The sequence below is a fragment of the Malurus melanocephalus genome, unplaced genomic scaffold, assembly GCF_030028575.1.
Source record: "Malurus melanocephalus ecotype Western Australia unplaced genomic scaffold, MMel_1.1 scaffold_31, whole genome shotgun sequence".
NCBI lineage: Eukaryota > Metazoa > Chordata > Aves > Passeriformes > Maluridae > Malurus > Malurus melanocephalus.
The window spans coordinates 808,618-824,750 of NW_026623263.1; the positions used below are offsets into that span (position 1 = coordinate 808,618).

Here is a 16,133-nt window from a genome sequence, read left to right on the forward strand (position 1 = left end):
AAAAAAAAAAAAAAAAAAAAATCCAGGGACAGAAGTGAAGCTATTTCTTTGCTTTTCGGGTCAAAAATGCAAAGTCTAATTTCAGAAAATGCATGACATCCCTRCAGAAGGAAAGCAGAGTTCAGCTCTTTGTGGCATTGATGTGAGGCACAGTCCTGGAGCTGTTGATTTTCTGAGCGTGTGGGGGTTAATCAGCCCAAACATTACTGTGACAATAACACAGCCCTTGTTGTGCTTCCAGCCTGCCTGCTGCCCACGGGATCGCCGCTGTGGGGAGATGCAAGGGCTGCCCATGGCATTGTTCTGTCTTGCCTGCCTGCTCCTTGTGCCCCCTCTCCCGTCTGGAAAACGAGAGAGTCCAGCAGSAGAAACCAAGGCAGACCCAAACAGAATTTGCTTGTTATTAAAGGCAGAAATCTTTGCTCTTGCAGGTCCTGTGAGCTTGGCATCTGATGAGTTTTCCCAGGATGATACTAAGGTACAGATTTCTCCTTATACAAACAGATAAGCTTTGTTTAGACTGAGAAGCAACAACCTCTGCATGCCCATCTGAGCACCTAGCAGGACTAACAAATAAATGCTAGCCTGCCAGGCAACATTTCTTGCTGTTTCTATCCTGCAGGAATTGTTATGTGTGTAGATGATTATTATTTGAAAGAAATCTGTTGTGTAGTTGCGGGCTGGCAAGCTGGGTGAGAGAAGCTTTTGTTTGTGCTTTTGGACCAGAAAGCTCTTGTATTTGTGGTGAAGCTTGGTGCCTTTAGGGAGCTTGCAGCTGGCAGTTTGGGGTCAGCACAACCTGTCTAGTGTAAGTTTCATCCTTGAGGCAGCGTGGTTCATTACATCTGAAGAGTTTGTCTCTGAGAGAGACGTTGTGGGTAACTGGGAGTCCTTACTGGATCTAAATGAGAAAAGTGTTTGATGCAAAAAATATTGCAAGTTCCCATTGTCATCTGCTTGAAGGTATCTAAACAACTTTTGGGAGGAGCCAAAATACGTGGCAAGTGCCATTGCAGTTAGTCATTGTACTTGATCTCTAGTCTTATATTCTGCTTTTTATTTATACCTATTTGTTTACAAAACTGGAAAATTTCTGTCTTGGTCTTTTTAAAACATGTTTCAAAGCAGGAGCTTGATTATTACCTGAGTGGGTATGGAGATAAAGTAGTAATTTAGGTTCAGAGAAACAAAATCTGGTTAAACCAGGAAAATCTGATAAAAGTGATGTCTTATCAGTACCAAGTGAYTACTGTTTGTTCAGGTTCTTTTAATAACATTTGATTATAGTGGAATATTGCTGAGCTTTTGTTAGGTAATTTTATAAATGTGGTGACATCTTGAGACTTTTTTKGTTTGGTTGCTTGGGGTTTTAAATTTTTTTTAATTTTTATCCCCAGCTGTGCTGAAGATCSATCATTTGTTTGGGACTCACATGTTGCTGTTGTAATCTGTGACATCTCAGAATTACATCTGCAGTGTGYACACATTTTGGAGTCTGTGTTAAAAGTGTGTGCTGGAGCAGAGTGTTGYAGCTCACGAGTCTTGCTGGGGGGAAAAGATTCTGGTCCCATATTGATGGTCTCTTGTTTTGATCTTGCAGAAAGGCTGTACTTGAATCTATAATAAATGAACTGAACTGTGACACTTTTACAGGTGTGAACAGCTCAGGCACTGAAACCATTTCTAATCTTAGGAATATGTTGCTGTTTGCTCCATGGCTCTATACATTGGCTAGTCAGTGCACAATTAAACTTTGTAGAGGAAAACAGGCTAAAAATTGAAGTTTGCATGGGAAGAAAGATGTGGTTTGTTCTGTTCTTTGATTGTGCTTAGAATTTGAGTGCTAAAGGTTCATTTGCATATGGAAGTAGCATGCCATATCAGCTGCATTTATAAAAATGGCTCACATGAAWTTGCTGCTGCTTGATAGTGCTTGAATTGAATTATGAAAGCCTATAGCACAGTTTGCAACTAAGCATAAATACAGCTATTTGTCAAAGATGTGTTCGAAGATATAGCTCAATTTTTCTGTTTCTAGCCTATCCAAGACTCTGGGGTTCCTTCTAAAGAAAATGAAGACCATGAATTGCTGGGTATAGGTAAGAAAGATTAAAAAATTTAACTTCCCAAAAGCTACTGATACATGATTTTATTCCCAAAAGCTACTGATACATAGATGTCAGTTACACGAGGCAGTTTCTTTAACCGAGGTGAAGGTAACTGACATTGCAGAGTACTTGCTGGAACAGCAACCAGTTATATCTGTGTCAGAGAGAGCCTTTTTTGCCTCTAGCATAGCTGGTATATCCAACAGAATTGTGGTCCTAGGATTTTTCAGTAATCTATCAGCTATTGCAGGAACAACAGTCTTGAAAATATCTGATAGAGCCAAATTATGTGACTGGAGGTGAAATGAAGTATGTAGAAATGTTTAAATGCCACAGAGAGTTCTGGGCCTGGTAGGACAATATAGCCAATTGTGCTACACAGCGCATTTAGAGATTGAAACTCAGCTGGAAAGGTGAGTATTTTYAAGCTTTGTGGAAAGCTCCAAGAGCAATATGCAAACATGGGCAAAAATTGAAAGCATGGCCAGTTGGAAACTGATGATGAGTAATTAAGCTCTGTGAGTGGGAGCTGCTGTGCCAGGCAGAGGCTGCCAGTCTGACATCACTGGCCTGTGATCCAGTGCTGAGCTCAGACAGAGCCACCCAAATGGTGGCATTCTGTATGCCATGGTGCTGCAAAGTGAAGATTTGCTTTGCGTTTGTAAAAGGAAGGGGATAGATGTGCATGAATAGGGGTGATATATATTAGAGGGAAATGAGCTGGCATAAACTCAGAGACACGGTTCTAAGATAAGAAGCTGGCAGATTATTTATTACTTCTCACTAAATCAGTGTCTAGTTATCTATTATKTTAGTTACTGTCATGCCAAATATCTGTACTTCAGCTATTAGTCATGTTTGTCTTACTGTCCCATACAGGGAATACAAGAACTCCATAAGGGAATTGGGAGTAGTAACAAAACCCCTAATATTCACAGTTATCCTAACTTTATTGCTTTTGAGGATAGGACACTGTACCACTTCTTGCCTTGCTCAAAAATGCAAAGTATGTGGGATGTTAGTGCCCATGTATTCAAAAGTGTTTTGTCAGGCAAGACCAAAGCACTGGACTGTTTCTCAGCGTAGGAGTGTGTGGAGACATCAGGGAGTGATCAGGGTTTGTTAATCTGAAAGCCACGTTTGCTCTGGTCTTTGTTCCTGTTATCCAGAACATAATGGACAGAACATAATGTAATTTAGAAGCTGACAAAGTAGAACTTTTCCACCCTGAAACGATAGCTGATATTYATTTTTCTTACCCCTGAAATATCTTTTCCTTCTAAGGCATCATTCTCACAGCATTGCTTGCTGGAACAGAAGMCAGGCCCTCTGTTTGCAGAGCTGCTCATTCTCTGATGCTTGGATGGGCAGCAGCACCAGATCCTGAGTCCTCTTGGAGGAACAAGCACGTGACTTTGGCCATGGTTCATACTGTTTGGAGTGGTAGTATAGATTCTTAGAGATGCCAGGAGGGTAAAAAGAGTGGTGAATTTGTGTGTGGTTTGGACAAGATTTCAGTGCTTAAAATTTGATTTTAAGACATTTTCTTAGGCATCTTGTCTGCATATGAAGTAAAATTATAAAGTGTAGATATATATATATGTGTTCATMCAAGTGTGTCTGTGAAGTGTGTCCTGAGCAAAGGACCAAGAAAACTAAGAGGAGTCTGTTGTAATGCCTGTGTGAAAAAGAACCAACCCCTGTAACCCCCCTATTTACAAAGTTGACTTGTCAGTGGAAAAGCTGCAGTGAATCAGTCCTACTTACTTTAGAAGTCACTGTAACAGAGAGTTTRGTTGTCCTCTGCAAGGTCTGGAGCTCGCTGCCAGCCACGCCGTGGACTCTCCTTGCCCATCTCCTTTTGCACTCAAATTGGCCAAAACACCCATCCCATAGACATTCTATGGGATTTTGCCATTGACCTCAGCAGGYCTGAAAGGCTTCCAGTCAGCCCCAGGTATGAGATCTGAGGGGCTGAAGTGCAGGCTGGGGAGTAAGTGGGCTCTTGGGTGTGCAGTTAAAAGTGGAAGTGGGAATGGATCAAGAAGAAATGAAATAGAGTTTGGTGACAGCCAGAAATTTGTAAATTGACCAAAGCTGGGTTTATTGTTTTATTTGAATGTAAAAATGTTCTAACCTGACTAATTTAACCGTGTTGCTAAATATCATAGTTTTCTTACTCTGGATTGTTCTAAACAATTCTTAAAAAATTGCGTGACTGGCAGCGTTGTTAAATGGCAGTGGCTTTGGCAGGAAAAACACACAGTGGGGGGGGGGGGATAAGAAGAGAAACAAAAATCGTTGTCAGTGGGGGAGAGGGAGAGGAAAACAGCTAAAGGGGATTGAATGAAAAAGAATGAATAGAAACAAGCAAACTCTGGAATYTTACCAGTAGCTGGATGGGTAAATCAAAGAGGATTCAAAGAGCAAGAATGTGAGGGCTCTTTCAATGGGATACAAAGTCCCCCACTTCTGTTTCTCACTTATTTTTCCATGTGGTTCTTGCTTTTAGAAATCTCTACCAAAATCAGTCTTGTTATGGAATGGTTTTGATTGGAAGGGATCTTTGAAGTAGCAGTGACTACTGGAAGAGCTCTCCTCTTCTGGGTCTCTGKGTTCTTTCCCAGACTTCCCTTTCACCCATGTTGATCATTGTGGCTCTTTTCCCAAAAAGTTTTGGAAGTGCCTTTGCAGAGGTGCTTTCACCATTTRGTAGGGTGCTGAAAGGGTTCCAACTCTCCCTGCTCCTTGTCTTTGGATGGGGACCTGACTGCCTGAGGCACCAGGTCTACTAGTGAATCTTATAGCTTGGTTTTGAAAGCTGTAGTTCCATTTTTTTTTGTGCAAGAGATTTCACATCTTCCAGGATGTCTGGAGAATCCCTGGGATACCAGCCCAGTGAGCGTGATGGTCTAAAAAGAAGCCAGGAAGATGATGGTTTTGGGTTTGCAATATTCAAGAATGGAAGGAATAGGAGTGAGGCACAAGAAGATGTTAGACTGTGCTGAACAGGAGGCTGTATGGAGACACCMCAGTGGTAGTGACACCTGCCAGTGTTCTTTCCCCCTTTCTGTCTCCTTTGGAAGTCGTTAGAGATCTGTTCTATGTTTAACTAGAGGAAATAGGAGAAAAGAAAAACCAAAATGAAACAAACACCCCCCAACACTSTTTTCTTTCTTTATTGAAGACAAATATGTTGAAAATATTGAGAGACAATCAGTATCTAGTTGGGGATAATGAATAAAAGAATTAAAATAAATGGAAAGCAACAAAAAGGGGGTATTTTCCCTTTCAATATTATGCATATATTTTATTGTCAGGCTTTGTCATCCTCAGACACAGTAGCCCTGTTCATTTTAGGAGAAAGTCTAGGAGGTRGCAGCTATATACTGTTGGGCATGTAACAGTGTGAGCAGAGCATGTGTTTTGAAACATTTATAAATCATTTCTGTTTGGCATAGCTGTTTTAGAATTATGATGACCATGAGGCCATTTATAAAGCTGCTAAAATGTCTCTTTTCCAACAAGAAAAGCAACCCAAACGCTCAGTTTTTCTTCCAAGAATATACAKCTTTCCTCCCCGCCCACCCCCCTAAACTTCAGGAAGAGGAGCATGATGATAATTTTTCGAAATAATTTCCATGATCTCCTACTTATGTTGCCTGTGACCTAGTGGTGACAGTCTCTTTAATTCTGCTTCCTCTGCCAGTGAAAAACTTCTGCAAGCCATGTTTAGCCAGAGATAAAATTACTGATGCCAAATTTTTGGCTGTTCTCTGTGACCAGGCAGCTAAAAACCATTTTTAGCAAAGTGTGCCCTTTGATTTTCATGATTACACAGAAATCCCCATTTAGCCATAGATCAGTTTAAGGAACAGAACATAATTGCCATAATGGTCTTCTTCTCTGAAAACCTCTGGGTCTGTACTGAAGTCTGCAGAAAAACCTGGTTTCAGCATTGCTGTTTGGTTTTCTTTGGTTAGATTTCCTTGGTTGTTAAAAAATAAAAGTGGTGGATTTTTTTTTTTTTTTTTTTTTTGAGATAGAAAGAACCGTGGTCCGGCTGTCTGGAGTCCTACCTTTGTGCAGTTTTTGTTAGGTTTGTAAAATAATTTTTTTTTTTTACTTACTGCAGTCATATATTTTGCTCCCTTTTTGTGTTTGTTTGCCTCTGAGTTTTTTTGGGCAGAATATTTGCACTTGGAAGTGTTTGAAGTCAAGTGTGCCTTTTGACATTGGAACTGCGGGAAATAATTTTGTCGCTACTGATAGGTAAGAGTGAAAGTTAAGTGTTGTCTATTTGCCACAGTTACAAGAATCCTGTATTCAGGCTATGCAGATTTTTTCTGTTTATGGTCATTCTTATGTTTTTTCTTGCAGCTTTCAATCATATTTTTGCTTTATGCATGTTTTGAGGGAGGTTGAGTGATCCAGCATGGCATAACTATTCCAAGAGCTGCCAACTTCTGTTTCAGCTYCTCTCCTTAACAGATTTCTAACAGGACTTTGGGCATATCACTTGTCTTTCCTCTGTAAGTCATGTTTCCCTGAAACAAAGAAGACTGTAGAGAGCAAGGTGATAAAGARGCACTGCAGTACTTGGGTGATTGGAGATGTGCAAATACTGAGACTGGCTGTGTCAGAGAAGTTCAGTTTGTGGTAAAGGATGATTTAAAAAACCCCATTTTTAGTCAAAAGAGAGATTATTTGAAAATTGCAGAGAGAAACAAGTGAAGAAAATTACAGAGTTACATTGCATCTAATGACTGTGGCAATTGCACTCTGGCATTTTGGGCTGCAGCTTGACATCTTTGCGCTGATTCTTCCCTTTTTCAAAATCTTTGCATGGTTCCTTGCACTATAGAGATTTAACTTCTGATTTAACTGGCTGRTCTGTCAGACAACTGCCAGCAACAACATTTAAACAGCATTTAAATGTGACAATAACCTATTTAGGCAGATAAAAATATTCACATTTGTTTGGARTGTCTATAAACCATGCAATATTGAAGACTGCAGGATAGTGAAGAGCTACAGAAGATGTGGGGAGTCAAGTTCTCCTGGGATGTGAGCCTGAACTGAACTTAATTAAAAAGCTATGGAGAAATCTGGAAGAAGCAGCATTAGGCACTAAAACAGGCTTGCTCTTATTGCTTGGAGTTTCCTCTACTCTTGATTTTCTGAGGCATTATAATTCAAGTTAACCTCAAAAGGAAGAAAGAAAGAAAAATGAACAAGCTACAAACACATGCTGTCTCGCTTCTCAGAACTTGTTCTCTTCCTCTGCCTAAAATCCCTAACAAATTTGCTTAACAAAATAACCCTCCAAAAAGAGGCACTTTTTAAAATTGATGTTTAAATAACCTTTTTTTTTTTTTTTTTGCCTGTCTTCTGCCCAGTTTCATTTCATGCTAACATAAATAAGCAATCTGGGATATATCTAATGTCAAGTTACTCTTTAAATATGAAATACAATCCAGAAATACATTGTGAAGAAAACAGTTGTAGTTTTGAGAGTGCACACATGAAAACATTTCTCAGCTTTCTTCCCCCTTGAGAGGCAGCCTCCCCTTGAAATCTGCCCCAAAACATAGAAAATTTTTAAAGTTTGGTGAACTTTTTGGCATCACAGTCTGCCAATAAAGTAAAGTCAATAACCAAGACATTGGCACAACTTCAGTAGGAGCAAGGTCCAAGTCAAATTTGGGTTTTCTTTCATGTGAGGTGATATGCAYGCTCCCTGCTGCTGCTCTCACAGACCTCCATGGAGCTGAAACAAGGAAGGCTAATCCCTCAGTCCTCAAGCTTCTGCAAATAATCTCTTATTTCCATCAGGGAGCTTTTCATCAGGGTACTGGACAAAAAAAAACTATGAGCTTTCCACCCGTATTTGTTCTGTATATCCCAGCTAATCTTTAGATCTGAATAGATACTGGACAAGGACATCATTTAGGTAAATTATCTCTTTATGCTCTTTGCTTAGTGGTTGATTCAAGAGTCAGGGCACACTGACCTCTGCCACGTGAAAGTAGTATTAATGAGCTTCTCATCCTAAATGGAGCTTGCTTGTTACCCTAGAGTGAGCTTGGTCTTGTATAAAATGGATAAAAAARTTAATACCTGCCATCAGTCATGAACCAGACATCAGAAAGGTCTGAGTTGGAGGAATGCTGTGAAATCCTAACAGCAGTAAACTGGACAGTAATCTGGGCAACATGAAGAGTTTGAGACAAAGCTGGAGACGATGTAGTGTGTGCTCCCACGGCTCTTTGGAGCTACATTGAGTCAGTATTACACAGAGGTCATGTTCTTGCCTCAGTTTTGTAAAAAATATTTATATATATATATATACACTGTATCTCAGTCTGGTGAGTGTTTTCCCAGGATCTTGCAACACTAGTATATATAGTTTGTGCGAAGCTGTTTCTCTTAAATTTATCAAAGCATGGGAAGTAACTGCAGTTAAGCATAAAAACTCTTGGTCTGGCAGTCCAATTCAAAGCAATCCAGAAAGTAGTGCACACAAACTGCCTCTGCTTTTCCTGCAGCCTGCTGTGACTGCAGAATGTTTCAGTGAACTTGTTCTGTATTGGAGTAGCATTTTTGGAGATGGATAGGGTGCTCYGCTGCTCACAGCAGGGTGTCTGTGAAGGCAGCAGCTGTTCTGTGTTCCTTTCCAGGCTACTGTCCAAAAATTGCACAAATAAATCAATGAAAAATTTACCCAAATTTCTAGTACTGTATTGTTATCTTATATTTTTCATTAATATTTGTGTTATCTGTCTACGCAACAKCTACAGAAGACGCTTGGAATGTGTAATGGAAAAAGAGGGTCCTATTGTGGATGAGTTTTGTCATCAGCTGTAGGAATGGAAGAGTGAAGAATGAAGCCTGAGGGGGACATGGGCGGGAGGTTTGTGGGCTGGGGGACAGGGTCATTTAATCCCATGTCAGAGTGTGCTAGGTTTGACACCTAACTCACCCACGACTRCGTTGTTCGGGTTGTGCAAAATCTGCTGATTTAAGCTTGTAGTGGGTGGAAGAGGCTCTGTGATGCTGAATGGTTATGATCCTTCACTCTGTGGCTTTGTCAGAGTTGAAACAGTGGAAAACAGGCATGTACCTCATTAATGTGTGGGTTGTTAATTAAAGGGTAGTTGTCAAGAGGATGGACCAGGCTCTTCTCAGTGGTGCCAGGCAATGAGACAAGAGGCAAAGGACAGAAACTGATGTACAGGAAGTTACACTTGAATAAGAGGAAGAACTTCTTTACTGTTTGGGGGACCAGTAAAGATTGCCCAGAGACTTTGGAGTCTCCTTCACTGGAGATATTCCAGAACCATCTATACRCAGTCCATGCCATGTGCTCCGGGACGGCTTTGCTAGGGCAGGAGATTGGACCAGGTGACCATTGTGGTCCTTTCCAACCTGACCCATCCTGGGTTCTGTGATTCTGTTTGCAACACAGTGCAAGAAACTCCCCGTTCTTCCTTCCCCTGCCCTGCTCCCTGCCCTTCCCAGCTGTGATCCCCTGTGGCTGATGCAGTGTGGATGCTTGCACAGGGTGCTGCAGAGGGAGATGGAATCCAACAAATACTGSCATAATATTGGGCAGTGATGATGGGCAATGGCTGCCTGCCTGCACCGTTTGAAATCCACTGCTGAACTGCTTAAATCCCAAACTGTTTTCTACTTGTGGAAGGCCTCTGTCTACAAAATAAGAAAATAATGGGYCAGTTCCTTAAACCAAATGCTTGAATCATCCATCAGAAGTTCAGCAATAAGGAAGATCATAAGAACAAGTGGAGGAGGTTATCAATTARCATCTCAAGGATCTGGGCTTGGCTCTTTGCTCTTCAATGATTGATTGATTCATCAATGATTTGGGAGAGGGAGAGAAGAGTGATGTGGCAAAGCTTTTCTGACTACTCCTGTATAAACTTTTGTAAGAAAGACCTAGGTCTTTAGTAGAGAAGTGGTAAAAATAACRTTTGTGACAAGCCACCCTTCAAGACATGACAATCATGACAGCCACAGTCTGCATAACCATTGCATCATTGTGGGCAGATGGGAAGAGTGTTGCAGTTGGAGGGTGCTTGGTGCCTGGGATCTGGTTGGTAGTGCTTTGCTTTTAGTGGCCTTTGATTCATATTTGCTGGGATTTCAATGCAGTTGTTAAGTCTAATGTAGAGTAAAGCAGACAGTTTGTGTAGATATTTTGTCTGATCCTCTCTGTGGGAAGATATGCTCCAATTAGTAAGAACAATGGAGTGAAAAAGGTAGGGAAGCCATGTGTGCCTGTGGATCACAGAGACTGGTGGCGAAGATCACCTGACCCTTTCTATAACATTTAATCTTGTCAGATCCTTCGATGTATTTTGGGAAGCGACTGCAGGYTCTGCTGGTCCTGGGGCAGAATCAAGCTGGGAAAAATAAATTTCATTGCTAGTATCGGGGGACACTCTTCCTAGAGCAAACTGAGCAGGGTGTGTTTGGCAGAGCTTTTGTTCAGACAGCTCTCATCCTACCTGTGTCCAAAAGTGACCCTCTCCAGCCCTGTTTCTGGASTCATTAACCACACTTTCCATCCCATGTAAGTCCCTTGCCCACCTGGGGAGGGACACTGGCTCAGGGTCGTCTCCTTCTGCTCTCAGCTGTGGGGTTTAGCAGTGTTTGGGGAAAGGGAGCCCACCCACTTGGTACCATGGTGCTATTCTCTAAGTGTGCTGGGGAAGCAACAGCGCTATTCCGTGGAGTCTGAGAATGTGGTGACATTCCTCTGCTTCCCTCTGTCTTGCCACGAGCCACAGGAATGATCAGACATTAGACAACACACTGTGCTATCTCTGAAAAACATTTAGATTTTGTGGAAGTATTTTGGTAAGCATTGGTTGAAAGAATTTAAGGCATTATATTATTTATCAAAAGCATTATCCTTAGCTGGTACAAGTAAATCTCCTATTTATTCCATATCTTCACATCTGTACCTTTGTATATATAATGGAAAATATTTTTTTCTGTGTAAAGTGAGGTTAATATTTTCCAGCTAGAAAGCACCTTTATGTCATAAGCAGCCAGATCTCTGTGGCAGCTGCCTGCAAGTGCCACCACTTTAGAAGGAAAGGATGGCAGGTGAAAAGTGGGTTGGATCATCCTACAAAGTGCAAGAAACAAAATATTTTTAGACAAAGCCTGTAGGGCAGAGCCCTTCTTTGTGACAAAGAACAGCATGACATCTTTCATGGTTGCATAAAGGAGTTTTACAAATAAGAAAAAAAAGGTCTTTGACAAGGCCCAAACAGAGCAAGTAATATGAATGATATTCAATTAACCCTTCGAAAACTGGGGTAAGGTTGATCATCAATCTGCATTTTCAGACTACCATTTACAAATTCCCATGCAAGATCTTACTCAAGAAAGGTTGCCGTATGCAGGTGAAAAGCTTTGGACAAAAAGTAGATGATAGATAGCAGGAGTGCATGATCAAGGGTTTTAATATTGCAGAAATTTAATCATTGGATTCTCCAAGTATTATGTAATAGGGCTGCTGTTGAAAAATTATTTATCAATCTTAATTACTCATTTTTATTAGAATGTTAAATGAATAGGGCTTGTTTAAGGGAGGGAGGACAGGCATTAACTGAGCAGTCMGTGAAAACATTTATGCAGTGAACAGAGGTCACTCAGGAAAGTAAATGTCTCGGCATGTAAAATATTTTAATGCCATTAAATACATTGGCTGCATTTCCGCATGGTGAGTGTTTTGTTCAGCTCTAGTTACCCCTCCCTGGATTAAATGGAAGTCCAGGAAGTGCAGTGAGAGCAAGTTCTTTTAGTTGAATGTATAAGCGAAAAAGGCCAGATTTGCAGAAAAGATGCAAATGGATATATCATAGAAGTAAGCAAAATTTACTATTTCTCATAAAGTAAAACAACAGAATAACTGAAATCGAATGGTGAGAAATTTTAAGTTCATGTAAAACAAACAGCTCTCTAAATATAAGTTGACTTTTGTCCATGGAGAACTGCCATTTGTATGTGTCTGAARTGAAAACTTTTATTATAATTGGTGTTAAAGATATCCAATGAGTTGGAGGGCACATTTGTGTAGGGAAAATTGCTGTGTAGAGGGCAAATCTTCTCTGTTGGAGCAGTTGAGGAGGCTTTCCCTCATTGATATGCTGTGCCCTATCCTTTTCTCAAACTGTGGCCATGGTGGGAGGCAGGCGAGTGCCCTGGGTGGTGTGCAGGTGGGAAGGAGTACGTCAGTGCCTGCGTTCCTGTATGCCCAGGGGATTTATCAGTGCAATTTGAACCTGACATTCCAGGGAGTGGAGATATTTTGAAGTGGATGCTTAAAGCACAGATTTATATCCTCCCTGTATTTTCCATTGTCTGTTGTAATTCCCTGGGGCTGTTAATTATACATATAAATCAAACAAAGTCTCTGTGAGTGTCTAATATTTAAAGTGAAAGTCTAAGRCTTCCAGCGTCTGGGGTGAATTATTCTTTTCAGGCCTAACAAAGCTGGCAGAACTTCAGTTAAGGGAAGGCCAGAACAATGATGCGTTTCAACTGTGTTTTATGTAATTTGTGCATTTATGAAGGGCTTGTATCATTATTTTATCCCTGAAAATGTGATAGATATTTTTTCTAATGGGTTTTGAATTAAATTTGCATTTGAATTGCATTATTTTCTTCAACAAATACATTGTTATCTCTGAGTGAAATGTGGATCAAGGAATCACTTGAAACATAATACAGAAGTAGCGCTGCAGACCTTAGCAGCCTGAAAAATAATTGAAGTGAAGTAAGGAATGTTAACAAGCTCAAATGTCATCATCTTCCAAAACCTGACATTTAAGCTGATCCACATTCCCTCTCCTCCTTTATGTGGAATACAAAACCACATGCATTGTGGGGCAACTAAAAGAAATGTTTGCTGGAGTTGGTTAGGAAACAGTGGACATGTTATTTTTGTTTTAGCTCTTGTATAGCCACATATGAGCCTGTTTGTAAAAAAATGTAGTTTGTGTAGCGTAAAGATGTTGGGGGAAGGGATAATGAGTTCCTACTGAATACTAATTGCCTATGAGTTGTTCAGGGAGACTGTATAAGAATGGAAGATTTGTTGTAAATTAGTCACTAGCTGTATTGTGCATTGCAGTGAGGTTAGACCAGAGCTGTAAAGGTGCCAGCTCTACAAAATCYTGATGATTCACTGTCTAACTTGGTGACTGTGTGAAGGAGAAATTACTGTGCAGACTAAATATTATTGGAAAAATGCTCCTCTAATGACAGTGTAATCTTTCTTCATGACACTTAAACTTTAAGCTCATTTTAGCCAGAAAGATGGAAGTGACAGATTTTGAGCGGGTTATCACTGCTTTTCCAGCTGCAACATCCCAAGATCTGCCAAAATTGTAAACGCTGAGAGGAGGGGTACTGCTCTGGAGTGATATAGAGCTCAGCAGATTGATTAGTGCTCTTCACTTGGTGTTAAACTTTGGCTTCTTTAATTCCTGCGTTTTGCCTGACCTTAATTTGGGATCTTCTAAACCTGACTTTTAACATGGAAACAAAGCTTTGCAATAGTTTATTTGCTTTCGAGAAGTATTTTCTCATTCCTTACACAGCTCCTATTGTTTTCATTTGCATCAAAATGGAAAGGTGAGTTAATGATTCATTGGCACACAGTGACCTTTCAAATAGCTCTGGACCACGATGCAACAGCTCAGCTCGAAGCTCTCATGCTTTAACCTCCGTGCTTCTGCTTTAATATTTGCAGCCTGCTCTGTCTACATGCCTGGACGCCTGAAGAGAGCAAACATTTACAGCTTCTCCCTCCCCTGTGTTTAGTGGGCAATTTGATCCTTCTTTGTCCATTCGTTTATTCCACATCACTCTTAGGCTTCACTTGCTATTGAGAACAACAAAGTGCAACTTTGGGAATCTGCTCTCTGTTTATTGAGCACAAAAATGGACTCAGACTCTGATTCACCTTTTAATTACTCTTGGCCTTCCTTACCAAAAATGAGGATTCGAAGAAGGGCATCCAAACCAGGTAGAAAAAGCTATCTTCTTTTAAATGACTCTTGCTTTATAGTTCTTCCTCCTTTTCTTTTCTGCTTCTGTGCAGGTGGCTCTATAAACAGCTTGTGTGTGGTAGATTTTCTTTCTATCAAAAGTCCACCTCACTGTTTTTTATGCCTTTTTAGATAATGGAGCTGGAATTTGATAGGTAGAAAGAAAGTATTTTTTCTCCAGATTATGCACAGTTCTTTATAATTGTTTTAATTTCTTTACTCTCTTAAGGCTTTTTTTCTTTKTCCCCTTGATGTATGTGTAGCTCTCACTGAACAGCTCTGACACCCTGTAGCTGCATGGAGTGGCAGCGGCTGCAAAAAGCTCTGCTGGTTGCCATAAATTTTAATTAGGGAGAATTTGGTGATTCAACTAGGCGTCAACATAAGCTAATAACACTTTTTAAAAAAAAAAATATTATGTAAAAAACCCTTGTCAGAATGAAGAGAAAAATCTTTTGCGTTCTGGAGAAGAAAATGAAAAGTATCAGTTACTGTCTTTGCACAGTTAGACATTATCCTTCTTTGTGGAGAAGTCTTTGGGAGGTAAGGATTATAAATGCTGTCAGTGTGAGAAAGGGGGGTTTTAAGGAGGCTGAAAGGCACTGACCAGTAAGTTTATGTAAGGAAGAATTATGATCGGAAGCTTTAATGAGGAAAGAAAAAAATTTACTACACATAAAAGCAAAAAAAATGAAGACAAAGAATGGCAAAAAAAGTGTGATTTTTGTTTCCTTTCATAGAATTGGGTTTTCTTGGTGTTTCAGAAAAGGAGAAAAACCAAATCAGAGAAGTAAGATGCATCAGTGTCATTAAATTCAGTAAGCCAAGAGAATAATTTTTACACAGACTGAGACTTTGACCTACTTTAGAGGGAAAAATGTGTACAGAATGTGTGCTGTAATGTACAAGACACTTCCTCAACTTTTAACTGGTTTTTTTTCAYGGGGAAATCCAGTATTTCCCAAGTGCACAGGAGTTTCTGCAGTGTGTATGGATGCAATTTGCAAAGATGAAATGAGTTGCARGTTGCACAGTGTGCATTTTCTCCATCTCAAACAAGGACTCGTTTTATTTGTAAATGCTGTGGCTGTGCATCTATCCTTCATTCACTTCTGTTTAGACAGCTGTTTTTTTTAATACTTCTGCGGTTGTAAAGCGCTGGATACAGATGTGGTGTGTGCATGCCACGRAATTGCACCTTGTTTTCCATCCCTGTTAATAGTGTACCAGCACACGTGGCTTGTCCACACAGCTGACCTTGWATGCAGGGCTGTTGGAGCAAGAAGGTGCTCTTGGGTACACGTGCATATTTCAGTGGTAGTGTTCAAGGGTTCGTTTGTGCTTGGGGGATTGAAACTCTGTGCACTGATGTGGTGGGAGGAATGCCTTTGCAAGGGGACACCAGGCTCATGATCTAAGCTTGTGATCTGTGTGTTTTTCTGGTAGTGTCTGAACATGATCCTGGCATGCAGGTCTAGGGCATGCAGTTCATGGTTTCATTTCATTCATGCAGGGGTTCAGTCTCAGGGAGCAAGAGGCTTGCAGTGCCTGGCAGGAAACAGAGCAGGGTTCTCCCAGCCCACTCCGCAAGTGAAGTCATGTACCTGTGCTGGGTGCTCCAGCTCATCTGGACAATGAAATTTCAACTGCTTCCTTTCCCCTCTGAAGCATCAGGCTGTTGGTTTCCTGGCTTGGGGCTGCTCCTCATGGGASGCAGGGGAGCTGTGCAGACTGTCCTGCTCTTGGGAATGGAGAGTCGAAGTGTCATGTACCTTCATGTACATGACCATTTTTATATTTTAAGTTCCCTGCAAGACCCAAGGTCAGTTTTGATCCCTGCTCAGGAATCTTTCAGACCAGGCATGGAGCACCTGCCCTTCCCCTGAATGCCTGGAGTCAGTCAGGAGCCAAGGGCGGGCTCCACTCCTTTGGGACATGC

At 40.8% G+C, this 16,133-nt stretch overlaps 1 protein-coding gene across 7 annotated transcripts in view; it reads left to right on the forward strand.

Annotated features, from left to right (window-relative positions):
• The window catches only part of ARHGEF28 (Rho guanine nucleotide exchange factor 28), an 83,815-nt gene that overhangs the window by 7,925 nt on the left and 59,757 nt on the right, over positions 1–16,133 (forward strand). For 6 of the 7 annotated variants that reach the window (XM_057363789.1, XM_057363791.1, XM_057363788.1 and 3 more), the window contains exons 2-3: positions 432–478; positions 2,039–2,099. In XM_057363789.1, the coding sequence (XP_057219772.1) occupies positions 432–478; positions 2,039–2,099 (108 nt within the window). Of the gene's footprint in view, positions 1–431; positions 479–2,038; positions 2,100–13,830; positions 14,173–16,133 lie in introns of those variants that run through there. The other variant, XM_057363790.1, reaches the window with a different exon arrangement.